Consider the following 22,893-nt stretch of genomic DNA (forward strand, 5'->3'; position numbering starts at 1 on the left):
TTTTCTTTTTTTACAGTGGGGGCTCTTTTTTTACAGTGCGGACTCTTTTTACGGTGGGGGCTCTTTTTTTTTTTACAGTGCGGACTCTTTACAGTGGGGGCTCTTTTTTTTTTTTTTTTTTTTTTACAGTGTGGGCTCTTTTTTTTTTTTTTTTACAGTGTGGGCTCTTTTTTTTTTACAGTGCGGACTCTTTACAGTGGGGGCTCTTTTTTTTTTTTTTTTTTTTTTACAGTGTGGGCTCTTTTTTTTTTTTTTTTACAGTGTGGGCTCTTTTTTTTTTTTTTTTTTTTTTTTACAGTGTGGGCTCTTTTTTTTTTTTTTTTTTACAGTGTGGGCTCTTTTTACAGTGTGGGCTCCTGCTCATGCGTGATCTGACTTGCAGCTCCGCTCGGGACCCTCCACTCACAGACGCCTGTACAGTGTCAGTGTGTGTGTGTGTGTGCACGCCAGCCGGATCGATACGCCAGCAATTAGTCAGCTCCAATTAGTTTCCATTAAGCCGTCGGTCAGATAGGAGGAGGGTGTCGAGCCGCCTCCCCGCTTCTCCGACACTCACAGCCGGGATGTGTGAGTAGAGAGCCCGCCAGCTCCCCACAGACCCCGACATGGACAGGATAGGGGTGTCCTTCCTGGACCCCCTGGATGACTACGAGCTCATCGACCGGATTGGGTGCGGCACCTACGGAGATGTGTTCAAGGTGAGTGAGAACGTGCCTGAGGTCATGGACGCACTGCACACACACTTCCTGTCCTCCAGGTGAACGTGTGTGTTACAGAGTCAAGTGCTGCATGCGGCAGGCTTTGATAAGGTGAGCAGAGACATGAAGAGAGTGAGCAGGTTGTCGTCCTGGCCTCAGTAAGGGGGGGGGGGGGGGGGGGGAGCACACCTGCTGCTGAGCCCTGATCACATCCACAACAGGTGAACATCATGTCCTCAGTGCTAATGCTTCTACTCGGTGTGAGGGATCTCCAGAGGATCTGAAGCCTGTGTGCTTCCATTATATCATTACAATAAACCCTTCTAACTCTTAAAGTCTCCCCAGGACTGACAGGACTGTCACATAACAGACCGTTTCACTATTCCACATCATCTCAGTCATTTTGAAGCTGTCATGTCGTCTGGGTCCAGTTTGTCACACGTCTGTTCTTCTTTGTCCTTTGTGGTCCAAATAATGTCACAAAAAAAGCGTCGTGTGTCATTTTCACTCTTGTGTAACGTTTCGTGGACTAAAGGCTTCATCCGTACAGAGGGATGAAGGGAATAGTGGTCAGCAGCAGACTAGGTGATACATGTGGATTTATACATCATGGAGGTTTCATGCCATCTCTTTTCACGATTTAAGCATCAGGATGCAAACATCCTGCCCCCCCACCCCACCCCACCCTGTGCATCCTGCTGCATGAGAATGTGTGTTGTTGCATTTTTTTTACTCCTCATCTGCTGTGTCTCACTAATTGACTGTTAACAGATGAAACAGCCTTTTCTGTTTCCTCCCCATGAGAACGCCAGTGTGGTGCAGGAAGTGATGCGTTTTCAGCTCATGTTCGTTTGGTTTGGCCTTGGCAGGTGAGACAAACTGTGCACTGTGCTGTGAGCTGAGCACTGAGTCCGTGCAGCAGCAGCAGCAGCAGCCGAGGAGCTGCTCTGCGTACATATGGAGGGCTGCAGGCTGAGAGGAAGCACCAGTGCTGTTAGTGTGTTCGTGAGGCCCCCAGGAGACCTGAGTGCTGCTGTCACACACTCTTCATGGGTGGCTGGATATGGTTTCTGTCCTGTCACCTGTATGCAGGTGAAGCAGAGACTCACATGACCAAACTATTTCAGAGCTTTCAGAATAGCAGACACGTCTTCCTCTTGACTTTTTCCAGTAAATGTGGCACAAAGGAGTTGAGCAGGAGCAGTGAGGAAGATGAAGTTTGATGCTGATGATGCTGTTTGACCTCGTCTCCACTCACTCCACCACTGAGGTTCCTACGGACACTGGAGAGAATGTGTCTCTGTGTTTCCACGAGTTCTGCTCCATGTGTGTCAAACCAACGGAAAGTGTGTCCGGAGGGAGCCGAGTGCAGCCTGATAAAGGACCTTAAGTGATGTCACTTGGGTCGGTGTCGGTCGGGGCTGAAGACTCTGAGTCAGAAAAGTAGGAGAATAACGTGGTGGTGAGGAGTTAGATGGCCGTGAGCTGCTGCTGCTGCTGCTGCTGCTGCCGGCACAACACACCCCAACTGTGGCAGCGGCCGAGGTGCATTGTAGGTAATGTGTGTGGAACAAAAGAGGTGATACCTGTAGTTCTGCTGCATCCACTTTGATCCCCTTTAACCCTTGTGATGTCTTAACAGTCTGTATATTCCACTTGCCCTAAGGGTCAAAAATGACCCCCGCCTTCATTAAACCCCTAAAATAAAGCAGCTTAATTGAATTTTAAATCCCAAATCTAGTTTGCATGATGAAACAACCTGTTATTCATCAATTCAATTAAGTTTTATTTGTGTAGCGCCGCTCACAGCACAAGTCATCTCAGAGCGTTTAGGGGGTTTTCTCTGCTGTTAAACATGGTGGGGGTCATTTTTGACCCTTAGGACAGCAGGAGGGTTAAACGGTCGACCATGAGCCTGACTGTGTTCCACTTTAACACTCAGTCAATGAAGAGCTTTTTTAAAGCGACACTGATTTCTTTTGACCACAAAAACCCCGGTGAAGGTGTCAAACAATGCCTCTGCTTCACACATCCAGCAGAGCAGAGCACCATTAACATTCAGCAGGGGTGGGGGGGGTGGTGTCCGGCTGCTAAATTCTTCACTTGCTGCTTTCTACCTGTCTGTCTGCCTGTCTGTCTGTCTGTCTGTCTGTCTGTCTGTCTGTACTGTAGCAGAGCAGTCCAGATGTGGTGAAAGTGAAAAGCTGGAAAGCGTCTGGAGGTCAGAGGGGAGGGGAGCAGCAGAGTATAAACGTCCTCACACGTTCATCCATTGTTCGTCTAAATGCAGTGTGGACTGCAGATGACACGCTGGGAGGAATGTTCAGCTGACGTTAGCGCTGAGAAGCATCTTTGTATTACTGTAACATTTGGACATATTGCAGCCTGTGTGTCTGCTGGGGAGGGGGGGGGGCAGACAATAGTGCATTATGACTCCCACTGCTGCTGTCGGTGGGGTTGGTGGAGCTGCGGCTGCAGCAGTCAGGGGTGAAACCTCTGGACGCGTGACTGTGTGGGCCGCCACACATTTCATGTAATTAGTCCTGATCCATGTCCTCCACAGCCAGACCACACGGTCTCTGTCCTGACTGGACTCCACTACAGCTGGACCAGCATTTCCACAAAAAATAAAATGAATAACAAAACTCTACCTGTCCCTCCACCTCTACCTGTCCCTCCACCTCCACCTGTCCCTCCACCTCTACCTGACAGACTGTCAGGTGTGTGCTTGCCTCGCTGTGTCTGACTGTAGTGTGACTGTACTGTAAGCTACAGCCGGTGAGGTCCTGTCATCACCACCTGCTGTAGTTTAGTATAATCTACCGTAAGCCGTTATCTGACTGCTGCAGGTGTCCTGATGAACGAACATGACGGTGCATGTGTGGTTCACGTGAAGGTCTCTCTCTAATGTTGCACCTTTAAAGTAGTGAGAATGGTTCACGGGCCTGTCTGGGCGGCACAGTGGGGCGATCAGGAGGCTCCTCTGGGACAGCTGTGATGGGGAGATCTGCACTAAACTAATTCTAATAATGTTGGGAGACTAGAGTGCACTCTGGGAAACTGAGTCCTACGTAATCAGAAATGCCAGGATAGCAGAAGTGTTAATGAACCCATCATCAGGACAACATTTTCTTTTTTCCAATACTTTAGTTTATGACCAGATACCTGCAGAAAGGATTTCATTCCCATCAGCCTCAGCTGTAGCATGCAACCATGGTAACATGCTGAACTACTGTTGAACGCGGTCTACATTACCACACATTAACTTCAGCTTTAGAGGCCGTAGCGTTGCTGCGGTGGGTTGGCCTCTGTGCTCTCAGCAGACTGACAGGGGAAGCAGCCAGCTGGTGAGGAAGGGGGTGGGGGGGCAGAGCTAAAAGGAGGGTGCATGCTGGGGCTCAGATGGAACTCAGCTTACTTTTATTGCTGCTTTCTAAAATGTGTCTGAGAGCTCTAAGTCACACACACTGTAAGCTAACGTGTGCTACAATGAGTGCAACACAACAGGCACAGGACTACACTTCCCCTGCCAACTTGCTTTCAGTGGTCAGGTTAACATCGAGGCCATCAGTGCCCCATGCTTTACATCTGCACGCAGTAGGAAATGGGGTGGTCTCATTATGAGGAAATTACACTTTGGCCAAAGTTTGGCCATTTCTGTCTCAGAGGCCGTTTGAGGGCCTGATCAAATAGCTGTGAAGCGTCCACTTCCTCCTTCCCCATCATGTAACCCTAAATGGCTGTTATTTCAGGCTCGGCTGTTTAAAAACCATCTCAGAGACGTTACTATCACCGTAGTCACAGGAAGCCATGCGATGGAACAGGAAAGAAAACAGGAAGTGAGTGCAGCCGAGCCACAGGTTGTGTCAAGGCGGCCGGCTGATGCCATTGGTCGCTGCCTGCACTGTTGTGGATGCCCACAGTGAAGAGCGGTCTGTCTGACGTCAGTGCCGTCGCTGAATGGAATGAGTGATGTAGCCAGGAGGAATTGAGGAAGTTGAACTTAGTATAGCTTCTTCAGAACAACATCCACGGTCACCTCTGATGTGCTGCTTGGGAACTTGGGTCACAGGTTCACGGGGACAGGGTGAACTAATTAGGCCTGCTAATTAGGATGGGTTTGTATTGTATTGATAAATTGACTCTATGCATTTTCAGAACAACCCTTTGTTGTAGAAGTAATCCAGGTACAGAGAATACACCTGGAACCTTAAAATGACGGTTTCTTTGGGTGGGTGTTAAAGGCAAGTTTGCAACTTATTTTAGAAACTGGTTGAAACTCTCGTGACAACAATCACTAAAATAAAAAGTTTGACAAAAGAAAAAAAAATCTGGTCACAATCAGCGCTGTAATAAACTAATTAAATCATTTTATTCAGTCCAAATGAAATGACTGGACGGCCGACCTGCCTGTCTACCTGTGACCACGCTGCACGTGCACCCATTGCTGTGCATGAATGGAGGCCTCCACAGGGCTAAAGCTAGTGAGCTAGTTGTACTAGAATGGAAGAGAAAGTCAAAGTGTAAATGGCGGCTCAGCGACAGACCGCGGTGAGTCAGCAGCAGGAAGCTCAGACACCCACTGAGCCGAGGGACGAGAACGAGCCGCCGCCGAGCGCCACAGACTGTTGTTTAGTGAGCCGCCAGCATGAAGCCCAGGGAGCAGAGACTCTGAGCTAGACGGTACCATCCTGACACACGGCTGTCTGTCAGGCTGAAAAGCTCAGAGTGTGTGCCAGCCACTGAGGGACCGTGGTGGTGGTGATGGCGGCCGGTCTTCTCATCACTGTCATGGCCTTGTCCTCCTGCAGTAACGTTAGTCAGGCAGTGTTCATGTGTTGTGGGGAGGAGCCTTTGGAGGAAAGCCAGAATTTTGGATGGTTGGTTGAAAATTAGCGGCTCTGTTGGTTTCTCCAATGCTGCAGACTCTGCCTTTAAAGTTTGAGTGTTATTCATGTCAGAATGATTTGCTGCTCCTGAGTGAGATCTGGACACCCCTTTGGAGTCTCTAAACCTCCTGATGATGGTATCAAAGGAGGTGCTGTGGACCCAGCCAGGACCAGTGGATGATGCATTAAAGGCCTCAGAGCCCAACTGGATTTTTCACATTTTTGATAGTCAAAGACTGATGCTATGAGAGTATTTCAGAACCTGCTGTAGTCACATTAAAGTTGTACACATAGGGGCTTTAACAGGACCTGACTACCTCGGCCTGCCACCCTTTGTGCTTTTGCCTTTCAGCATTATACTCAAACTCATACTACTCACTCACAGTTTCCAGTGCTGCTGATGTTTGATCCCTGACCACTTAACACAGAGCCACATGTCTCTCCTGAACACCATCCAGATGGTCAGGAAGTCTGCTGCCTGATGAACTCTGCTCTGCTTTGATGTCTTTCTGACTCTTTCGGTAAACTAGTATCACACTGCCAAAGAATAAGGCCAGAGTCCGTGATGCTGCCGTCAGTCCAGCTGACTTTGACTCACCTGGTGCTGGCAGCTCCTTGTGCCAAGAGAATAATCCTGTCTCTGGAATCAGTGCAAGGTTACAGCCAAGGTGAGATAGTAGACTAAACTAGTCTAAGTCACTCATCATCACCGTAACATGATCATGTCCAGGTTTTGTGAGCTTGAACATGTCCTCAGTATGTGATGGAACAAACAACAGTAGACCTCAGTGTCACTCATGAGGAAAAAGAATCGCAGAGCTTAAATCATCTGCAGAAATCATCTACACAAATAATCAGACGCTAACTGATGCCACAGCCCTCAGGCCAGTGAAATGTGAAATGTGAAGCTGACGTTCTTGTTGGTAGTTGCTGTCTGCTCATTACTGCATTTTGGTTTGTGCCTCCTGTTTGGCGTGACGTGCCGTGTCCTCTGAACTGTTGTGTTCAGTAATGCAAAACACAATGTGCTGCATGTGGGGGGCAGAGCAGCTATCGTACCAGCTGAGCGAACCTCTGACTTTGAAAATGGTGAAGTGAAAGTCTGTAACTTGTCTCTGGGCAAAACTTGTATGTCACCTGTGCCTCCACATACAAACCACTCCTGCTAAGTTGACACTTTTCCAACCTGTAGATTGTGCAGCCTTGTCAGACATTGTGTGTAATCTTATAGCCACTACCTGCTGCCTTGATACCTAACCTACAACCTTTTTTAGAGATGTTTCTTTACTGCTTAGCACCACATATATTGCAAATTGTCAACAGTTCTTTTCAGTCAGGCCTTTTTTTTCCTCACTTTTTTCCTCGGGTCCTGAAGACAGCAGCTATTAAGTCTCTCTTGTGTCCTCAGTGATAAATAACTACTGACCCATATCAAACTTGCCTTTTCTGGGAAAGGTCATTGAAAGGGTTGTTTTTCTGCAGCTTAAATAATTCACTCTTTCAGTCTGGCTTTAGACAACAGTTCGGGCGGCTGTGGCTCAGAAGGTCGGGGGTTCGATCCTCAGCTCCTATGGGTCAACATGTCAAAGTGTCCTTGGGTAAGACACTGAACCCCAACCTGCTCCTGAAGCAGCTTCAGTGTGTGAATGAGTATGAAAGAACAGTCTCCTCCAAATGACATCCCTCCTGTATGAATGAGGATGTGATGTAAAGAGCTTTGAGTAGTTGAAATAACTAGAAAGGAGCTCTACAAATACAGACCATGTACCATTCTAATTTTATTGGATCTCAGTGCTGCATTTGATACTGTTGACCATGAAATACTGTTGGACAGATTAGAAAAGTGGGTGGGACAGTGTGGCACCGTGTTAAACTGGGACAAATTTTACTAACAAGATAGGGACTACTGTGTGTCAGCTATAAAACAAGCTTCCTGAACACCTAATGTCTGTAAAACTGTCATTTAAATCAGGCCTTAAAACATCACTGTTGGCTTTCCATTAATACATAACTTCTTTTGATTTGGAACTATTTATTGTCTTTTAATGCATCTTCTCTTAAGCTTTAACTATTTATTTTCTTGTGCTTTTATTATCTTTTACATGCTATTTAACGTTTCTGTGTCTTGTTTTTATTGTGTTTTATGTCCCCGTAAAGCACTTTGAATTCCCTTGTGTCTGAGTGATGCTACATAAACAGATTTGCCTTGCCTTGTGCCGAACACAATCAAGTGCTGTGCCACAGCACTGGTGCGTATATGAGTCCTGCTGTTTGGTCTGTGGGTTCATTAGAGCTGTCATGAGTAAAGTATTACCATGACTGACTTATAGATTGTGAATGTTAGAGAAATGTTAGAGGATGTTGGTGAAGTCCTTGTGACTGAGGAAGTTGTTTGTGAAGGCTGATATACTAGTTAGTGCGACCAACTATTGATAAGCTGTTTTGCAGCTCTGCAGCAGAGTCGAGGCAGGAGTTCTAATGTTTTCAGGTTGTCTGTTACCTTCTCGTGAAGATGATATCTCGTGAATATGTGGAGGGGATTTCATTACATCTGGCACCAGTGTTCACTGGAACTCAAGGATGAACTGATCAGATTTTAGTGATCAAAGGTCAAAGGTCACTGTGACCTCCCAAAACACGAAATTTCACACAAATGTTGAATAGGATAAAATGTGATGACTGATTTATATTCAAAAGGTCAAAGGGCGACTTCACCGTGACAACATAATGTTACACAGAAACACTTTTCTGGTCGTTATTTAACGGCATCACTCAGGAACAGAAGACAGACTGTCACCATGTCTCACCTTTGGTCGGACACTGGCCTGGTGACACTGGCCTCGAATCTGGACAGACATGGATGGAAATTGACACCTGACTGATCGGAGGAGGCGTGCGGCCGCGAGGTGGTGACTCTAGTTTTCTTAATGATAATTTACACAAAGCAGAAAACCTCCAGATGTCGTCCGGCCAATCATTTTGATTCCCATGCGCTCTGCATACATCTCCACCATTTGTGCAGGGTGTAAAAAGGGTAAAGTCCCTCACTCAGAGGACTTAGGCATTTGATGAGTCGGTTGGACAACCACCTCGACAGCTCTAACCAGACTGCAGACTTCCATGAGCACGGCCTATGGTCATGGAGTAAAAGTATAGAGGTAATAAAGAGAGTGTTCATAGGTACAGTGGTAAATAAATACTTTAGGACAAAGGACAAATACTAAAGGACAGTGTAATGAATACTTTAAGTACAGCAGAGGAGTATGAGCATGTGCAGCAGGAGCAGCAGGCCGTGCAGATAGAAGCAGATATAACACATATTGTGCAGGTTCAGTCCAAGTAATGCCAGAAGAAACAAGTCATGTACAGATTCAACAGCTGGAGGTATGACATGAATACACTGTGCAGTAGAAGATATGTGTGGTATATGACTACTATAATACTTCAGGTGAGATGTGTGCAGGAGGGGTGGAACTGAATATAGGGGTAAGTGAGGATATGTAGTCTAATACAAGCATGTTCTCTGAATACAACATGTTTTCTAAGTTGTTTCCGTCCAATAGAAGCAAGTAAAAGACACAAATGCTGTGTGTCACACGATCTGCCTGAACACACAGAGAGAAGTCAATGCACCATTTATTTTATTCTCTTATCGTCGGACAGAATGCAAATGTGTGTGTGTGTAGAAGATTCAACCCTGATGAACTCAAATAGCTTCAGCCTGCAGTGACTGATCAGTAGCATGACTCATAAACCAAGCTCATGGACTGAAAAAACAAAGGGGCACGACTGAATGGACGAAAGTGATTGTAAAACTAAAACTAATCTGGCAGTGGCACAGGCGGGCAACACACATGGACAGGAAGTGTAGACAGGGGAAGTCAGTAAGACAAAGTAAAACAGGAAATGATGAACGAATGAGAGACACGATGAGAAACAAACCCTGAGAAACAGGGCGAGACGTCACATGACTTCCCTTAACTTTCCTGGCTCTTTGAATACAGTTTGGAACACAAACATGTGTACGTGTGTGTGTGTGTGTGTGTGTGTGTGTGTGTGTGTGTGTGTGTGCGTATAAATATATATATATATATGGTTCATTGTGGTTTAAGTTTCACTGTGATCTGTTTGGAAGAGTTTGATCAATAAAGTTGAGAAGATATAAACTTTATTTATCAAGAATAAATCACATTGTCACAATCATTTCATGAGAAGAGGTAAAAAAAATGTATTCTAACTTTATGGGCAACAGTGTGTATATACACACACACACACACACACTGTATACAGAAGGACTGTAAGTGATATGTGTAAGCGATGTGTGTGTGTGTGTGTGTATATACTATAATATAATTATCCATCTGTTTCAGGCTCGTAACATCAGGACATCTGAACTGGCAGCTATCAAGATTGTGAAGCTCGACCCTGGTATGGTAACAGTCCACACCTGACACAACAATTAGTTGTGAGAAAAACACTCTTAGGGTTAAAAATGGTCCACTGACAGCTGATTTAGAGCTTTGGAGACCAAAGACAGTGTGGCTGACACTGGATGATGCTAAAAGTGTGAGCAGGTATAGATACCACAGTGGTGAGGAGTGCTACCTTTTATCAGAACTCCAAACTGATACTTTACAGTGTGTCTCAGATTTTAGATTTTAATATTATTCACTTTTATTATCATTCATCAGACTCATTTTGCAGTGTTTGCTAGTACTGGACAAGCTAGTTAGTCCTGGTTGCCGTAATCATTCTTCAGAGCAAAAATCCATTCAAAACCATGGATTTGTTCGCCGTCGCTAACTCTGGAATAACGCTCTGGAAGGATGTCTTCACAGCCAGGACAGACAGGAGGAACTGCTACAGCACACTAATAATATGGGCATCATGTGGAGAAGGTTTCAAGACAGACTTGAAATAATGTGAGCCCTGCATTTAATAAATGGTAAATATGTTTGTGTGGTGAGAGTAGAGAGGCAGCACACTGGAAGCATTACATTGTCCTCTGTGTTTGTATTTTAGCACTTTAAAATCTGTGGTATCACACTGGCACAGCCTTCCATACAGTATTCCTCAACAGCCGAGCCACGAGGCCACAATGTTCACAACGTTCCACTAAAAGCATTAAGTGCTCTTCTCGTCCTTCGGGCTGATTAGCAGCAGAGCATTGCCACACTCCTCCGTCTAATGAAGTGAAATGAACACACACACAGCCTGGTTCGACGTTGAGTGGTCATACCAGCACTCTCACTCGTCTAGATCATGACTTCCTGCTCTGCGTTTGTCCGTCCGGCTGTAGGAACTGAACTGTCTGTCTCTTCAGGTGACGACATCACGTCCATCCAGCAGGAGATCACGATGATGAAGGAGTGCAAGCACAAAAACATAGTGGCCTACTTCGGCAGCTACCACAGGTGCAGTGTGTTTTCGGCCTGTCCTCTTCACATGCTGGGATTGTTGGTGGGCTGAAATATGTGGAATGTGTCTTTTATTTTCCCCACACTGCAGCTGGACTCCTGTCCTGCTCTTTCTAGTGCCTTGTTAGGCTGCTGGCACAGTAGCTTGTCAATGCTGCTGTGTTTATTTGTGGGCATTAATGCTTTAGCTTCACAGTAGTAGGTAGTGTCTGCTCGTGAGTATTTACTTTTGATACTGAATGATTCAGTGTTGTCTTTCACAATCACTGAAAAGTATCCGGAGGGATAATGTGTCCAACACCAAGATGAGAGATGTGTGTCTCTCTTCAGGAACACCAAGCTGTGGATCTGCATGGAGTTCTGCGGCGGAGGCTCACTTCAGGATATTTACCACAGTAAGAATAGGAATTCTGAACGGAGCTCTTATATTATATTGTATCTTATTATATTTGAGTGCAAACTCTAGGATTATCATGCTACCAGAGCAAGGTGAAAAAGATCTTTATCAGTATTTCACATCTGAATGTCCAGTGTACTCGGGGGCCTTGGTGCACCCATGGATGCCAACCGCCATAAAACTCAACAGAAGAAGAAGGTTGAGGAAGAGGTTGGACGAGGTGTAACATGTACGGGACAGAACATGTGGCAGATGAGGAGCTGCTCTTGTAACACATTTAACCCTGTTCATGTTCTTTATCAAAAGAAAAACGATACGATTAATCATTTTTTCAAACTCAGACTCATCAATATGAGCCAAGGCCAGTGAGTCTGAGTTTGAAAAGATAATTAATCGTATCATTTTGCTCTTGATAAAAAAATGAAAATGGGTCCCACAGACCCGAACACCATACAAGGGTTAATATTCAACAAGTTTGCGCGATATGGATCTACTTGATCCTGATCTACCTGAGAACGTGTCTTTTGTCAGAGAGATGTAAGATTTAACAAGCTTGTCCCCGCTGTGCTCCTGTTTTCATCACTGCACAGCATAACATTGCGTTGTCCCTGAAACGTAGGACTGGCTTTTTGAATCTTTGAAATATTCCTGAGCCATTCATGGCACGGTGGCAGAAAGGTACCAACAGCAGAACCATCCTTTACTCCAACTTGGGAACGATGACACATGGTTACTCCTGTTGCTTGTCGTGTAGACACACTATAAATAAAGGTGATTACAGATAAACCTAAAGTGAAACAAGATACAAACTAACTGCGTACGGCTCAGTTGGCTCACTGGAATATCATTCACTGTCCGAGACACAGAATTATAACTAGGAAGCTGACATTTATGGTTGTCCTTCAAAACTGCTCGTAATTATAGTGCAGTGCATGAATGTGTTTAGCCTAGCTTAGCGCAGACAGTGGAAGCACAGTTAACACATGCTGGACCGATGTCTAGATGCATGGGATGATCCTCTCATGTAACTCTGAGTAAGACAACAGACACGTTTCCCAAAATGTCACACTGTTGTAATGGCCACATTAATTTCGGGACAATAGTGTAACCACTGGAAAACAGATGTGAATGTAGGCACAGTGGACTGTGAAAAGCCAGTCCTCGTAGCTGCAGGCTCTTTCTTTTCTCAGCCCCGCGTTGAGACTATGAACTATTAATCAAAGTGTTCTTCACAGTGACGGGCCCATTAAAGGAGAAGCAGATAGCGTACGTGTGCAGAGAAACCCTCCAGGTAAGGCTCTTTGGGTGAAAGCAGCTTGCTGCTGTTGCATTGTGAAATCTCCAAAGATACATGACAGGATGAGTCATGTGTTTTTCCCCGGGCACAGAAGAGCTAAACAGTATTTAACCTCGCCAGACCACTAAATATACTGTACTGGTAAATCCTGCTGTGGCTCTGCTGCAGCAGGATTTACATGGCAGGCTGTGTGTACTCTGTTAGTTAGTCTGGGACCTCCAGCTCTCTGCAAGCTTTTATTGAACAGTCAGGTATGAGGACAGGAAAAGAATCTGACGCTGCATTGAAAAGGAAGAATCCCAGAGGAAGAGCTTCTGTGCTTCGTCATGTTAACTTATCAGAGCACAACTATTTCTCTTACGCTCTTACTTACTTTAGCCACATCGTGGTCACATTTACAGAATCTCAAAATAAATGGATGATTATGGGCCAAACAGTTCACTGCCTTTGTGTTCATCATGGCAATCCTTTATGCAAGCATTCCTTCGTACCTTTGGGCTCTTCCTTTCTTTTGCCTTTCTTGGAAATTTGGTGCCATTGTTCTGTGTATCTGCTCCAATGAAACATCGTATTCCATCAAAGGATTTTATAGGAATGTGTTAATATTCAGTTACAGAATATATTTGCTTTGTGGCCCCTAACATTTAATCCAGCTGTGCTGTTGACATGTATAATGGTTACACAGCCATGAAATAAATCCTAATAGAAATAAATAATCTGCATAGAGTTCACCTGATTTTCATTCTGTGCTTTTTCCAGGGTTTGTATCATCTGCACGAAACTGGCAAAATGCATAGAGACATAAAGGTAGAGCATTTTTTTGTTACTGTGTTCATACATCATTATACTGTGTTTGTGTGTATATATATATATGTGTGTGTGTGTGTATGTATTTATGAACACAAGCTTAGATTGATGTGTGTGGCCCCTCTGCAGGGAGCTAACATCCTTTTGACAGAGCGAGGAGATGTGAAACTGGGTCAGTAGTGATCTGTATTGGACTCACACACAAGCACACACACTGCAATACCTATTTAACCTCTTTCACTCATCAAATGGACTAAAACAGGCCATCTGTAGTGGATTTCAGGCACAACTTCAATGCGGTTTCAGCTCCAGTGTGACTCTCTCTGTCTCCTCTGTGTCCAGCTGATTTTGGAGTGGCAGCAGAGATCAGTGCCTCAGTAGCCAAAAGGAAGTCTTTTATAGGAACTCCCTACTGGTAAGATGACTGCACTCACCTGACTGCAGTGCACCTCTATCTGTTTACAGCACCATGCTGACACACAATACTCCCAAACACACTGACACAACACTGCTGTCAGGATATTTTGGACAATGGCTGCAACTAGTGAATATGTTATGCCAGGATTCTTTGTTTGACTTTGCACAAATCTTTCTAGAGCCGCAAACTTCATACAGCTGTTTCTACTAGTCCCTACAACTAGTAAACACAGTTTGATATGTAAAATGGTGCAATTACTCTTCCAAACTATTAATAATCAATCTGTCATAGTATTTAGTCCAATGTCAGTATGAAAATGTGTAATAGTTATATAGATATAGCAGTAAATACAGAAGTAATAGTAATAATAGATATAATACTAAATATAAAATGTGTAAAATATACAGTATATAAAGAAAATCGTAGTGGCCCTAGGATGCTGCCTTGTGGACTTCCACCAATAAATCATTAACAAAACTTGCTCAATTAAATGAAAATTGTGGTAGTAGCCAATATTTTTCTTGTTTTCAACAAATCTAATGAAAATTAGACAGAGAATGTATCTACTAACAAGTACTGTGTGCGCTTCAAAGCCAGATGTGTCCTTCCTTCCACTATTTCCCCCTGTTTGAGAGACATTTGATAAAATACTACAGTAAACAGTAGTTTAGGGAATGGCTGAACCTTTTGTTTTTTAGAAAAAGACAATTTAACCAAACTCAGTTCACATTACTATATAAACATGTGCATCAGAGGTGCGGCATAATTACTAGCTGTTAGTAAAGCGTCAGTGAAAGGTCAGTGTCAGCTGCAAACTGCGTACATGTCCTTCTCAGGACTGTTATTTTGGATGTCCCTCTCCTCATATGTGTCATCTTCTCTGGTTCATCTGTCCAGGATGGCTCCAGAGGTGGCTGCAGTGGAAAAAAAGGGTGGGTACAACCACTTGTGTGATATCTGGGCTGTTGGGATCACTGCCATCGAGCTGGCTGAGCTCCAGCCGCCCATGTTTGACCTCCACCCGATGAGGTGAGTCAGCAAAGACAATGGGAACTCCAGCTCAGACAGCTAGAAACAGATTTAATGAATACTGGATGGAGTCAAAGCAGAGAAACACAAGAGACTTATCTTATGTAACGTGTTAGCTGCCTGCTTTGTAATTTATCAGTTGCTGCATGTAAACAATTGAGACAACTTCCAGCCCAGTGACATTTAAAACAATGTTTCAGAGCGCTGATGTTGATGTCCAAGAGCAGCTTCCAGCCTCCAAGACTAAAGGATAAAACCAAGTGGTGAGTTTGGCTGTCTGTGCTCTTACAGCATGTTGTAGGACTAGTTTTCTTTTTCTTTAATCTTATTGATATTTTCTTCACATGTTTTCCCTCTCTCCTCTTCCCTTCTCTCTGCAGGTCTGCAGGCTTCCAAAGCTTTGTGAAGATGTCTCTTATTAAAAGCCCACGTAAAAGGCCCTCAGCTGAGACACTGCTGCAGGTTAGCATGCTCTGTATAGCTTGAGTGCAGTTAAAGAGCCATCTGTCTTCATATAGACACCAGCGTATATGCAATCAATTCTATTTTCACATAACCAGACAAGTTTGGTTCTCTCTCACAAGACAGTGCGGAAATACATTCATTCACTTCAGCACATTCACACTAGGAGTCATTCCTGTCATAACTTCAAGACCATTGAAGGTGTTGACAGTTTGATAAGTGTGATACAAACATTTAGTGAAGTTCATTTAATTTCATAATTTAGTCCTGATTTTATAGTATTACAGTATGAAGGAACAGGAAACAGAGTTTCAAGTTCTCTTATTGTCATGTACACAGCAATCAGAGTGGGGCAGTCGTCTACAGATATGTACATGAAAAATATATAGAAAGATAAGTCTAATTAGAATCTAACAGGTAGAACAGTGCAGCAACTAAAATATAGGAATATAACTGTGGTAACCCGGTGAGTAATAGGATACTGTAATGTCTCTGTACTGTAAACACCGTAGTTTTCCATCAGGGTTAAAGGTCAGGATGTGTAACTTGTTCCTCCAGCATCCGTTCGTGACTCAGCTGCTGACACGTAACCTGGTCATTGAGCTGCTGGACATGGCCAACAACCCCGAGCTCCACAGCAGCCACACCCACAGCATGGACGACAACGAGCTGGAGGTGAGTGTGACAGCAGTGAGACACACAGTGTTCAATCCACCATCCAGAAGACAGACAGACAGAGAGATAGACAGAGAGACAGACGGACAGAGAGACAGACAGACAGAGAGGCAGACAGAGAGACAGACAGACAGAGAGACGGACAGAGAGACAGACAGACAGACAGACAGACAGAGAGGCAGACAGAGAGACGGACAGAGAGACAGACAGACAGACAGACAGACAGAGAGGCAGACAGACAGAGAGACAGACAGAGAGGCAGACAGAGAGACAGACAGAGAGACAGACAGACAGAGAGGCAGACAGAGAGACAGACAGAGAGACAGACAGAGAGGCAGACAGAGAGACAGACAGACAGAGAGGCAGACAGAGAGGCAGACAGAGAGACAGACAGAGAGGCAGACAGAGAGACAGACAGAGAGAATGACAGAGACACAGACAGAGAGACAGACAGACAGACACAGAGACAGACAGAGACAGACAGACAGAGAGGCAGACAGAGAGACAGACAGAGAGAATGACAGAGAGACAGACAGAGAGACAGACAGACAGACACAGAGGCAGACAGAGAGACAGACAGAGAGACAGACAGAGAGGCAGACAGAGAGACAGACAGAGAGAATGACAGAGAGACAGACACAGAGACAGACAGACAGACACAGAGACAGACACAGAGAATGACAGAGAGACAGACAGAGAGACAGACAGAGAGGCAGACAGAGAGACAGACAGAGAGGCAGACAGAGAGACAGACACAGAGACAGACAGAGAGACAGACAGAGAGGCGGACAGAGAGACAGACAGAGAGAATGACAGAGAGACAGACACAGAGACCGACACAGAGACAGACAGAGAGACAGACAGAGAGACAGACACAGAGACCGACACAGAGACAGACAGAGAGACAGACAGAGAGGCGGACAGAGAGACAGACAGAGAGGCGGACAGAGAGACAGACAGAGACAGACACAGAGACAGACCCAGAGACAGACACAGAGACAGACAGAGAGACAGACACAGAGACAGACAGAGAGACAGACCCAGAGACAGACAGAGAGACAGACAGAGAGACAGACACAGAGACAGACAGAGAGACAGACACAGAGACAGACAGAGAGACAGACAGAGAGACAGACACAGAGACAGACAGAGAGGCAGACAGAGAGGCGGACAGAGAGACAGACAGAGAGAATGACAGAGAGACAGACACAGAGACCGACACAGAGACAGACAGAGAGACAGACAGAGAGGCGGACAGAGAGACAGACAGAGACAGACACAGAGACAGACAGAGAGACAGACACAGAGACAGACAGAGAGACAGACACAGAGACAGACAGAGAGACAGACACAGAGACCGACACAGAGACAGACAGAGAGAGACAGACACAGAGACAGACAGACAGACAGACACAGAGACCGACACAGAGACAGACAGAGAGGCAGACAGAGAGACAGACCCAGAGACAGACCCAGAGACAGACACCAACAGAGAGAGACAGGTCAGGCTGAGTGTTTCTGCTGGTGTGTCATAGAAATGTGATCTGCTGACAGGTTGGGGAAGTGGCTCCTGACAAGATTCAGTCTGCAGGGAAACACCTGCCTGTAGAGAGGACGCTGTCTGAGGAACAATGTGAGGACACACACACACACACACACACACACACACACACACACACACAAAGCATCACTTTGTGGAGAATGAGTTATTGGAAGGCAGATTTGTGTTAGACAGACAAAAAGCATAAATTCCCGGATAGTTCAGCACTTTTTGTTTCTTTCTATTCACATTCTATTGACAAATGGAAACATGGTTGTGGTTTCAGGGGGCGTTACATGCTGGAACTGATGGAGAATAGATGCATTTTCCCAGTCTTGTATAAAGCCAAATTTGACACCGTCGTGTCTGTGCGGAGACCAAAACCAATGATGAACTGTTTGTCAAGAATTTGTTCCAGCAAGCAACTTCTCCTCAAACCACCAAATTGCATTTTCTGTTTGTTTCTGTTTCAGCTCGTGTCCAGATGACACACATTAAAGTCATTAGTGATTAGTTGGCAGGCGTATTTGTAGTTGCCCCAGCAGCCCTCAATAACTGATGAACACCAACAAAAGGAACAAAGTTTTAGGGTGGAAGGGAAAGCAGCTCTCACACGTATCATTCCAGTGAAGATATCATCCATGCACTTTATATCTTAGTAGTACATCACTGTGTCTTCGCGTCCACTCCATGGCCGTGTCTGTAACTGTGTGCACACACATCTAAAGACACTGCATGTTGGTTGTGCTTGCTGAAGAGTGGTTTCATTGTCCACTATGACCCCCAGCATTCAGTGTTGTAATCTCCATAATATGAATGAGGACAAAAGCCTCTCAGTCAGCATGCTCGTCCTGTATCCCGTCCACACGTGTGGGATGGGGCTGCGTCAGAGGATGGCAGTGAGAACATGCCACGGTGTGAGGCAGACAGTGGCACTTCTATGCACTGGCTGGAGTGACTTCATACCTCTGCACTGCTGGTAGACCACTGGTAGACCGGTGGTAGGCGTGAGTGTTTCTGGTGTGATCTTTGTGCTGTGGCTTCACCCTCTGGCCAGCCCCGTGTCAGAAATCAACCTGGTCCTCATTGACACATTAGCCACAGACACATCCTGCACCTGCACCTCAGTGTGACCTGTATGGGTCTCATAATGTCACCGCTGCTACTACTGATGCTGCTAATGCTTATTTATAGTCCTGTAGTAAATATACAAATGTTAGTTAGATGGTAAACTGCATGAGAAATAAAGAAAAAAATGTAATCATCTCCTTAAATTGATTAATTTCACAGATGTGGTAGGGATAGTGACTGCCGTACATGACTGACCATCTGTGTCTGCAGCATTAAGCACCAGCAACAGTGAGTTATGTGGGAAGATTTCTCTGTATCAGTTGGTTTACTCTGTTAAACTGTTTCAGCATTAGTTGTCACGACCAGAAGCACACACAAGAAAATGGGCTTAAACGCTCTCCCGAGGCAAACAGATGATAAAAGAGGTGCAGTTTATTGTTGAACACGATGAACAAAGACAAGACATGATCCAAAAAGTACTTACTGACAAATACAAAGCTGACTAGACTCTTAACACTCTCAACAACATCCCAACACTGACTACACTGCTGCAACGCTCAACACAAAGTCACAAGACAATCTGGCACAGAAGAGGGGAAGACACAGACAATATGTACACCAGGGAGGGGGGGGGCACAGGTGGAATAGCGGGGGGCAGACAGTCACAGGAGCTTGAAACACTCGAGGGCAGGAAGTCAAGGGGCCTGAAACGAGAGGGAGAAGCCACAATAAAACAGGAAATACTAAATACATGAACTAAATTGAAACTTGATGAGACCTAACATTAGTGTAAAAACAAGGCCAAGAGTCCACAGCTACACTATGTTAACACGTTTAGTCTCATCTGCCCTTTGGGTCAAAACGTCTGTAATCTGAAAAAAGAAGTCCTAGTTGTACAGACAGACAGACAGACAGGCAGACAGGCAGTGAATACCCTAAAGTGGCTCTAAAAGCTGAAGGGCAGACGAAATAATGCTATAAATATGATGGAAGTGAAGAAGCTCATGTCTTTGTGGAAGGCAACAGGAAACAATAGTAATAACAGAACAGTAATGAAAGAACAGTATGAATGATGTGTGAATGGGTGAATGAGGATGTGATGTAAAAGCATGTGAGTAGTTGAAATAACCAGAAAGGAGCTCTACAAATACAGACCGTTTACCATTACCATACCATAATACATTAGTAATAGTTATGCAACCGCAGGTTGTATCCTGTTGCAAATCCCCCCACCCTTGTGCTCCATGTGACTTTGCAGCACAGTGCAGAGCTGTAAAATGAAAAGGGGGGTGTTCTGGTCACTCTCATGGAGTTTCAGGTGCATGCTTCAAGTCAATCAATCAATAATCAATCAATCTTTATTTATATAGCGCCAAGTCATAACAGCGTTATCTCCAGACTCTTTCCACAAAGAGCAGGTCTAGACCAAACTCTTTAATTAGAGAGAGACCCAACGATTCAGGAATTCAACATTAAGGATTCAAGAATCCCCACATGAGCAGCATCAGATATTATATTAGGACACAGTGGCAGGAAGAACTCCCCTTTAACAGGAAGAAACCTGGAACAGACCCAGGCTCAGAGGGGGGGGGCTTTCTGTCAGGGTCCGTGTGGGGTGGAGGTTGGAGAGAGAGAGAGAGAGAGAGAGAGAGACAACACAAACAGCAACCAACGTACTAACAGCAGCTGTAGCACTGACAAAAGGAGTGTGACTAATAAATTAGCAGCATGTTGGCACTGAAGTCTCTGCAAGCTGATTTTCATTCTGAAGTGAAACCTCTGATAGCTGGGGAGGTGGAAGCATTCAGTGCAGCAGCTTCTGCTTTCAGTTTCCCCACCATGAGCTTTGAAGTCAAACTGTCAGGTTCTCTGTGGTCACACGAAGTCAGATGTTGTCAGGTTCTGGCATGGACAGAAATTGGAGGTCCCCCTGTCTTTACTTGAATAATCTCGTAGTGAATGTATCTACTCACGTGTTGTGCTCAGTAATCTGGGGCACCAGTAAATGTATGGAATCAGATTTGTTTCAAAAGTTTCAAGCAAAACTTATTAAAAGTCAATCAAAATAAATGGATTTGAGAGAGAAAAAAGACACGGCTGTGACCCGGAGGTTGTTCCCCTGTTTGCTTGAATTGACTCCTGGGGATCACTTTAATCTTGAAGCAGTTGCTTGTATGCCTCCCTATGCTTCCTCTTCATGCATGCCTTGCATGGCGAATGAAAGATTCTTTCTCCCGCTTGGTGATTAGAAAAAGTTCAAAAAACTTTATAGATCCCCAGGAGTCAATTTAAGCAAACAGGGGAACAACCTCAACAGCCAATAGGAACGCGCCCTTGAAAGAGCCCGCCCACGCGATAGGTTTGTGTCAAAACTCAGACAAAGAATCTGGCAGCGCAAACGAAAAAGCCAGAAGCGTAACCAAAAGAGAGAGAGAGGGCGAGAGCAAAACTACATCCTTGAACAAAATAAAAGACAGAGTTATTTGTTTTCAAGAGACATTTTTTATTTTGAAGGTTATCATTTTTTGCTTGAGTTCATTTTTTTCTCTCTCAAATCCATTTATTTTGATTGACTTTTAATAAGTTTTGCTTGAAACTTTTGAAACAAATCTGATTCCATATAAATGCTGGGGCTTGCACCATTTCTTGAGCTATCAGAAGGGCTATCGGACGGTCGGTGGTTCGATCCCCGGCTCTTATGGGTCAGTATGTCAAAGTGTACTGGGACAAGACACTGAACCCCAACCTGCTCCTGAAGCAGCTTCAGTGAGTGAATGTGAGTGAAAGAACAGTCTCCTCCAACTTAGATTCCTCCTGGATGAAGGATGTGTGAATGAGGATGTGATGTAAATGAGAGAGGAGCTGTACAGATACACACCATTTACCGTTAAAACCCACATGTGGATCCTCTTGTGCTGAGCTGAGAGAAGTTAAGGTACTTTAAACAAACATCACATGATGTGTTGTGTTCATACCTGTTCTGAGTGTGACGCTCAGGTGCCTTGACAGTCTCTGCAGACAGAAGGAGTTGTATGAAGGATGAAAAAGGAGAAGTGAGAGCCCATTTGGCCAGTGATTGTTGGAGTTCATTTTTTCTAAAGTCACAAAGACACCTCCCTCCGTGATCTGCCATCATAAAGAGTTCAGACCGTGCTGGTTCAGATGCTTTTATGGAAGTCAGCTCGTCTAAAAGCCTTCTGGTAGCTATTAAAAATGGTCAGGTAGTTTCTTTCTTTCCTTCCTTTCCTCTGGGGACAGTGAATATCCATGTTATCCATCCAGTGTTGATGTAAATCTGTCTAGTGGTTTTGAAGATACGATTGTACGATCTGTGTCGTTAAGTGTGGATATTACGGTGACTTCAGAGGGTCAATCTTCAATAAATGTCTCAAGAAAACCCTGAGGCTCCCTGTGGGACAGGTGATCGCAGATAGCAATGGTCTTTTCATTTTGATGTCTGTTCTGACATTGGCTAACATTAACCATTAAGCCACCATAAGCTAGTGGTCCTACCAGACCAAGTAGTGTAGCAGCAGAACTCCTCACTGAACTAAACTGGACCCAAAGAGTTGCATTCACAACCGTCATTGGACCGTTGTCACGATATACTGGGCTCGGTCTGTTACGGTGCTAGCTCATTATTGACATGACAGCGAGTGCATCCTGTCTCGCTCCAACTGAGGCTGATCAATGCACTTGAAAGTTAGTGCTCATCAATAGAGGGAACATGGAAATGGCTGGATTGTGGGGCGCGCACTGGCCTGCTCTTTACTTCCTAACGTCCGTAGTGATAAAAGCCTATCAGTTCTGCGTGCACACTTGCACAACTCTCATGCCGTTCTTGTCATGTTTCTTTGCAGTCGACCAAGTGAAGTTTGGGCCTCCTCTGAGGAAAGTCACTGAGCCTTATCCTGACCTGGTAATACACTTTTGTGCTATGTTTGTGCAGCGCTGATCACATGAATGTACATGAATAGAACCAAAAGCACTGCTTTGATTCCCCTTTCAGCAGGGCCCTTATGATGACTGGAGTTTGTCTGGAGATGAAGAAAACTCACCGTAAGGCCTCTCTCTATTTTCTTCTTCACTTTTCTACCTTGATTGTGTATTGAGAATGTTATGGCTGAAGCAATATACTGAAGTGATCCGTGCTTAATCTGAGGACAGCAATGGAAACATTTCCCAAAGTCCTC

The 22,893-nt window shown here is 44.9% G+C and overlaps 1 protein-coding gene across 2 annotated transcripts in view; it reads left to right on the forward strand.

The window, feature by feature from the left end:
• The first annotated feature begins 431 nt into the window (after nt 1-431).
• Nucleotides 432-22,893, forward strand: part of map4k2 (mitogen-activated protein kinase kinase kinase kinase 2) — a 42,667-nt gene continuing 20,205 nt past the window's right edge. The window contains exons 1-15 of one of the 2 annotated variants that reach the window (XM_070854305.1): nt 432-698; nt 9,958-10,015; nt 10,911-11,001; nt 11,335-11,399; nt 12,637-12,692; nt 13,458-13,505; nt 13,635-13,677; nt 13,848-13,920; nt 14,821-14,952; nt 15,153-15,215; nt 15,333-15,414; nt 15,973-16,089; nt 17,644-17,722; nt 22,561-22,619; nt 22,710-22,759. In XM_070854305.1, coding sequence (XP_070710406.1) covers nt 606-698; nt 9,958-10,015; nt 10,911-11,001; nt 11,335-11,399; nt 12,637-12,692; nt 13,458-13,505; nt 13,635-13,677; nt 13,848-13,920; nt 14,821-14,952; nt 15,153-15,215; nt 15,333-15,414; nt 15,973-16,089; nt 17,644-17,722; nt 22,561-22,619; nt 22,710-22,759 — 1,109 coding nt within the window. In that variant the 5' untranslated portion in view covers nt 432-605. The remainder of the gene's footprint in view (nt 699-9,957; nt 10,016-10,910; nt 11,002-11,334; nt 11,400-12,636; nt 12,693-13,457; nt 13,506-13,634; nt 13,678-13,847; nt 13,921-14,820; nt 14,953-15,152; nt 15,216-15,332; nt 15,415-15,972; nt 16,090-17,643; nt 17,723-22,560; nt 22,620-22,709; nt 22,760-22,893) is intronic. The other variant, XM_070854307.1, reaches the window with a different exon arrangement.

This window comes from Pempheris klunzingeri, chromosome 23, assembly GCF_042242105.1.
Source record: "Pempheris klunzingeri isolate RE-2024b chromosome 23, fPemKlu1.hap1, whole genome shotgun sequence".
Classification (NCBI taxonomy): Eukaryota; Metazoa; Chordata; class Actinopteri; order Acropomatiformes; family Pempheridae; genus Pempheris; species Pempheris klunzingeri.